General features: G+C 46.1%; 1 protein-coding gene across 1 annotated transcript; it reads right to left on the reverse strand.

The window, feature by feature from the left end:
- Positions 1–758: 758 nt before the first annotated feature.
- On the reverse strand, positions 759–6,434 carry Zbtb14 (zinc finger and BTB domain containing 14). Its single transcript, XM_010638679.3, has 3 exons — positions 6,365–6,434; positions 5,523–5,603; positions 759–4,237 (listed from the first exon to the last, which is right to left on the reverse strand). Exons 2-3 carry the CDS (start codon positions 5,523–5,525, stop codon positions 2,891–2,893), a joined length of 1,350 nt encoding a protein of 449 aa, XP_010636981.1. The 5' UTR covers positions 5,526–5,603; positions 6,365–6,434; the 3' UTR covers positions 759–2,890.
- Positions 6,435–6,807: the final 373 nt, after the last annotated feature.

A 6,807-nucleotide genomic window follows, 5' to 3' on the forward strand; every position in this document is an offset into this window, starting at 1 on the left:
GAGAATTTCAGATTACTAAGCTCACTTGAAGGTTATTTCTGTGATTTCTAATTATTCAAAATTGGCGACCAAATTATTAGCGAGCAAATTACCCACTAGAGCTTGGATCTTGAATGTCCGCTGAAGGCCCTTTTGGAGACTTGAGCTCCAGCCTATGGTGTTACTGAGAACTGGTGGGATCTTTGGGAGGTGGGGCCTAGCAGTAAGTCTTCAGGTCAATTGGGAGCCTGCCTTTGAAGGAGATAACAAGAGGCCTTTCATTTTTTGCTTCTTGGCCATGAGGTGCCTGGTTTTACTCTACATGAGCTTCTGCCATGATATGCTGACTTAAGCCCAAAACATCGAGGACAGCAGACCATGGACCGGAACTTCCCAAACTGTGAGTCAAAGGAAAGTTTTATCTTTATCTCAGGTATCTGCTACAGTAACACAGTTCCCTAATTTTAGTCTTCCTAAACCAATGTCTGTACAACGGAAGTTAGACCTAAAAGTTAACATCAAATTTATGGACATTCTCTTAGCGTGAATAGAAAAAGTAATAATAAAAAGGCAGTAAGGTTGACTTAGAATTTCCTTTCCTGTCTTCTCACCCTGACTGGCACAGTCAACACATTTCAGAGTACACTCCCCACAGTGATGGAGGCACTCACTGCCCCAGCATCTAATACGATGGTTTCCCTCTTTCAGAGTACACTCCCCACAGTGATGGAGGCACTCACTGCCCCAGCATCTAATACGATGGTTTCGTATTAGAAACCATCTGAGGGATGAGGGCAGCGGGCTGCATGCGCAGAGCAGCAGTGTTATGAACCAGGACCAGCTGCCATGCTGTAACTTTGCTGCCATCAAAAGACAAAAACGCCCAAAGTAAGCATACAGGCTAACACGCAGTACCAATGGTAGAAATCAAGACATAAGTACATTTCTTATGCACAACAGGCCAAGCGATGAAGACATAATACAGAGTGGTGAAAATTAAACTTTCTTTTTAAGGGGTACCACCATGATTTTGTGGTTTCAATAGGAATTAGTATCACATTTCACACTTGCAACTGTAAAAATCATGTTTAAGACAGTATGGAGTTTAGATTTTGGTGGAAGCCTAGATGTAGGGAATGTTGCCATAAAAAAATGAAAATAGGAATGATAGAAGTACATTTTCTTTTATATACAAAAATGAAGGCCCAAAATATGCTTTGAAGTAGCTACTGAAAAGATGTTGAATTACTTTTCCTTTGCTTTGGTTAAAACAGCCTAGGAACAGCAGTCAGGTCCCCTCTTGCTAAGAGCACACAAACAGTGACAGGACTATTTTTAGTACAGAATAAATGACTTTCAAGAAATTAAATTAGTTTTAAACTAAACACTTTACCAATAAATAAATTTTTTCAAAAGGTAGCATCTTCATTCTATAATCTTGGGCATAACATATATACCAATTTAAAAAGTAAAATTCCTCCCACAATAGTAACTACAGGTGTTAATGCCACAAGCTATGAAATTTTAATGGATTTAAAAAAAAAGAAAAATCCTAGCAATAGAACATGAATTTTAAGTTGGCATTTTCTACAACTGTACATATTCCAAAGTAACTACTACTTTCTTACAGAATTCAAACAACTGTTGGCATTTCAATATAGTCCTAAAGAAATGGTTAAAAAAATATTTAGTACACCAAATCTGAAACAGAATTTGTATTTCTGATTTACAGCATGAAAGGCAATCAACTTCTACTTAAAACCATAATCAGTGATGAAATATACTTCAAAACATTTGGACCGACAATCTTTAATATTGGTTAAAAATGTTCTGATGTTTGTTGCATTGAATCCAATGTGCAAAAAAAAAGTGCAGCTATCTTTTTCTTGAAATATGTAAGACCAACACCACTATTTACACGCTAAAAAGATTTTAAATGCATTAATTTAAGTAAGCATATGGCATCTCCTTTATGGATAAATCAGGTGCTTCAGGGAGCCCAAAAGCTTGACGACACTTTGTGAAGTTACATTAATGTAACTGAAGAAGCAGATCTGTTGTTCTAATTTTCATCCTAAATACAAATCTCACTTCAAAACTCAGTTAAGAATTATTTTGGTCTCAGAAATCCTGGAACTGCTGCACATGTGGGAATCCTGTCGCTGAGGCCTTGTCTGCTCTTCTCCCCCTGGTCCATGCGGCAGAGCTCTGCCAGTGCAGGTCGCAGGGCCCAAATGAGAGGGCCTCGGACCTCAGCCAAGACCACCGATGTCCTGGCGGGCTGGTACAGCCTCCTGAACTTGCACCTACAGCTTTCGGGGAGCAATCAAAACAGGTGAAGAAACCTTCAGCAAAGCAACTATTATTTGTCCACATAAACAGTGAAAAACAATGATATAAAAAATTAACAAACCAAATACAAATCTAACACCATTCTGTATTTTCAGAACCTGGTTTCACACCCGCGCAGTGTTCTTGGTCAACCACCCACTGCCATGTTCTGTGTCTGTAAGGAGTACATTTATTAAATTATTAAAACTGCTGTTTTGACCATAAGTCCCATGTAATTACAATGATCAGGAAATCAGGTGATACAATTATTACTCTGTGCAGGGCACTCATCGGCGCAGTGAGTGTAGAGGAATTAAAAACGGAAGTCCCTCGCTTCTAAACTGGACACAGTTCTCAAATTAAAATCATAAAAAATGGGGAGGGGAGCTTCCTGGCAACACGAATAGACATCGGATAGGACAGCGCCACCGTTTGGTCACAACTTAGGAAGCTGCCTTGACAAGCTGCAGACACCCAACCAACACTGCCTCCAATCCTTCTGTGCAATGCTGCACACGTTTCCTTAGAAGCACCGCCTGCAGCAGCCCAGCCTTCGGCCGGGCCTCTACCTCTGGGGCCCCTAGCTGCAGGCAATGGTTTCCAGCTGCTGCTCGGCCTCTGCGGCCATGGCAGCCGCCTGCAGCTGCTCCGTCTCGCTCTGCATGGCGCTGGGGGTGACCTGCTTCCTCTCGCTGTGCATATTGTTCTCGTGCCGCTTCAGATCCGAGGCCTTGGCGAAGGCCTTGGTGCAGGAGCCGCACACGAAGGGCTTCTCCCCTCGGTGCCGCCTCTCGTGGTCCTTGAGGTGGGACTTGTGCTTGAAGGCTTTGTCACACATGTGGCATGCGAAGGGCCGCTCATTGCTGTGCACCCGCTCGTGCTTCTTCAAGTCTGGGGCGCGGATGAAGGATTTGCCGCACACCTCGCAGCTGTAGGGCTTGTAGCCAGTGTGGATTTTCAGGTGCTCCTTCAGGTGGGCCTGCGTGGTGAAGCCCTTCGTGCACATCTCGCACACAAACGGCCTGTCCGCTGTGTGCAGCTTCTCGTGCTTTCGCAGGCGGCCCTCGTCGGAGAAGGTCTTCCCGCAGGCCTGGCAGGCGATCTGCTCCCGATGGTGGCCGTACAGCAGGTACTCGAACTTCATGTCACTGGCGGCTGTGGTCCAGCCCGGGGTCTGTTCATCTTTTACCTCGCTCATGCCGTCATTGAACGTTAAGGCTTGGGGGGTCTGTGACCCCAAATCTTTGGACTCCGGGGTCTCCATGGACTCCACTTCCTGGCCGTAGCAATTGACTTTCCGAACCTCCTCGCTCCCCAGCTCTTTCAGGATTGCTTCCTGCACCCTGAGCGTGGTGGTGGGTGATTTGCCATCCTCCTGACTCGGGGGGGTACCCTCTACTGTGTCATCGGAAGGGCTGTCATCCTGATCCCCAATTTCTTCCACGTCATCATCCTGAGTGTCCGTGGTGTCTCCGATGGGGCGATTTATTTTGAGGCAATATTTGCTTTTGGACTGACCATTACTTTCATCGGGACTAGAAACATCACGCTTCTGAGAACAGAGTTTATCCAAAAACCGGATGCCAAGGATCTGACCGGAAGACATCATTAAGTTAACATCTTCCTTTTTCACAGAAATCTTTGCTGTGTACATGTAGTTCAGTACCTCCTCAAATATATCAGAACGGAGAAAATCTATTTCTATTACGGAAGAACTATCCACCTCAAGCTTCTTAAAAAGCTTTTTAAAGTAGGTGCTGCAGGCGGCAAGAACACATCTGTGTGCTCTGAATTTTACATCTTCAACCACAATAGCAATATCGCAAAATTCTCCTTCCAGGCGTTGTTCGTTTAGCGTTTTCAGAAACAGAGTTTTATGATCATCGTCATTGTACTTGATGGTTTCAGACATACTGATGAAAAACTCCTACAAAACAATTGTATTAAAAAAGGAGTTTAGTGATCAAGAATAACTTTTCCACACAGACAATATAGAAAGATTTTCATTTTATGATCGGGAACTCAATGTTAAGGACAGTCCAAGAATTGGGACGAAAAGACTGATCCTTACTGAGTGGCTTCCATACTGTAATTCTATCTACCTTCAGCTCAGTAAATGTTTGCCTAGTAATGGTAATAATAGCTCCTTCTACAGGGATCAGTCCAGGGGCCTTACATATCTTAATTATCTTCATATCCGAATGACCTATGAGGTAGATTACAGTTAGAAACCTGCCCAATATTATATAGCAGGGTAAAAAAGAAAAGTAGGTAGCTGAGACAACAGTCCAGGCAACTGAGCTCTAAAAATCACAGTTACAGACAACAAAGAGAGCAGGCCAACCTCAACATTTAAGAAACAGGCTGGACACAAGGACCCTCGCCCACCCCATCTGTAAGTCTACTCATCCCACACGTGGAGGAGTCAGTAAAGCAACAGCACTGTGAGCCCACCACTGCTGCCACAGGAGGGACACCACCGCCAGCCCACTAAGGGCCGCTTCTCACTTCTCCACAGCAGTTTTAGGACACTTCTAAAGGAGGGTCAGGGTTTAACCAGTCCCTGTGAGTCAGGTGACTTCCAGGAAGACAGCGAGTGGCTTTGTTCTCCCTGGACTCCAAGCTGCTCCCCACCGAGGGAAGTGTCACCCACACTGGATGTGCATGTTTAGCATCCTTACTAAATGCTCGAGACCAGAAGTGTTTGGGATTTTGGAACACGTGCTCATACATAACATGAGATGTTTGGTGGTAGAACTCAAGTCCAAACATGAAGTTCACATTTCAAGTGGAATTTTCCACTTGTGGCATCACGTCCGCACTCAAAAGATCCCAGAGTTTGGATTTCAGATATGTAAATGAATGAGGCTCAACCTGTACTTGATAAGCGCTATGAGTATTTTAGAAACAAAAGAAACTTAGAACTGATATGAAAGACCTTTCTCGCCATAATAAAGCTCTGAGCTTTAAAAAAATGACGTGTTCGATTTGCTTTTTTCCAAATCATTGTTTTACTTTTATTTGATAATGTAAATTCGAAGAAAACATGATTTTTCAAAAAAAAACAACCAGAAGTCAATATATAATCATATAGATGTCACAGAATTTGCCGTGTTGGGCAGAGCCAGGGCCTTGCTCATGCCAGGCAATAACCCCATCCAAGCAAAAGTCAAGACAGTTTTTCAAGACTTAGTATCCGAAGGCATAGTTACCATGAACAATTCAGGCTATTATCTTAATGCCTCAAACACCAAAATCTTCAGATCAGAATAACTGATCAGGGCACACCAGACCTACAGAGAAAAGAACAAGAGTGAGGAACGATCTTTCTCCATTCCAAATTCTACAGCAACAATGTTTTCAAGGACCGATCAAAAGAAAAACAGGCCTCCCCGCGCAGGACATGTTCCTATTTTCAGCTCGGGAGCACCTGGCCGGGTGGCCCGGCTCTCTGTAGACCTGGGCTGGAACTGGCAGGGGCTGGTGTGAGAGGGACCACAGGATGGCACGGAGGGTGGCCCAGGGCAGAGCTCTGTCCACAACTGCACAGCACAGGCGCCAGCCACCCAGGGCCCCTGGAGCCACCGTGGCCCGCATGATTGCTTTTCTCTAGGTCCTACACAGATGGACGCGTAAAGGTAAAGCTCCGGAAGTACAGCACCCAGCAGTTACCGCGGCTGGGCTAGCTGTTTATTTCTTAACACACCTGCGTGATGGAGTACACTCTTGTCTTGAAGACTGCACCTGAGAATCCAGGTGTTTTCACCTCTATCCCTACCCAGAAGCCCAAAGAAATTTAGTTTTTTGGGCTTGTTAACTCTTACCCGAGGAACACCATCCTGCACACCCATGTCCCGAAAAAAAAGAAAGTTTCCTGTATTGAACAGTGACCACACAAAAAAAGCTCTTTGGTGTGGTGGGCTGTAAAACAGTGCTACACAGGGTGCAGGGCCAGACTCGGACCTAGTGTCCTGCATCCCGGAAACCTTAAAAAGTTCCCTCTAGAAAAGCCTGTGCTCCCCAGGGCATTGGAGGTTCTCTCTGCAGTGCCCACCCTGAGCGTCTGTGGCCCGGAGGTCTTCCCGTGCGGGGGCCTGCAGTCACCGGAGGGAGGGAGGCCAGCTTGTCGTACAGGGCCGCCCTACGGGGGACACTTTCTGCGGCTGTCACTAACTCCAGGGACCGGTGGGATAAGTGTGCACCGAACAGGGGGAGGAGTGGCAGCGAGTAGCCATGGCAACACATCGGCGTGCCCTCCCTTTTTCTGTTTCTGGCCGGTGTGAATTCGGCCACCCATCTTGGTCTGGAGATCTGCGGGCCGGAGAGGGGGCACCACGCCCGGACGGGATCATTTCTTTTCTCTGCAGCGCTGTTCCACTTGCTAAGTTCAGGCGAGTCCAACCGGAAGATGGCCGTGGCCAGCATTTCTGTAGGGAGCTGCGGCAGACGATGCGGCCCCAAGCACGCAGCCGCCCCGCGCCGCCCGCACGGCCCGGC

This window comes from Fukomys damarensis, unplaced genomic scaffold (genome assembly GCF_012274545.1).
Source record: "Fukomys damarensis isolate Sample0158 unplaced genomic scaffold, DMR_v1.0_HiC HiC_scaffold_30, whole genome shotgun sequence".
Classification (NCBI taxonomy): Eukaryota; Metazoa; Chordata; class Mammalia; order Rodentia; family Bathyergidae; genus Fukomys; species Fukomys damarensis.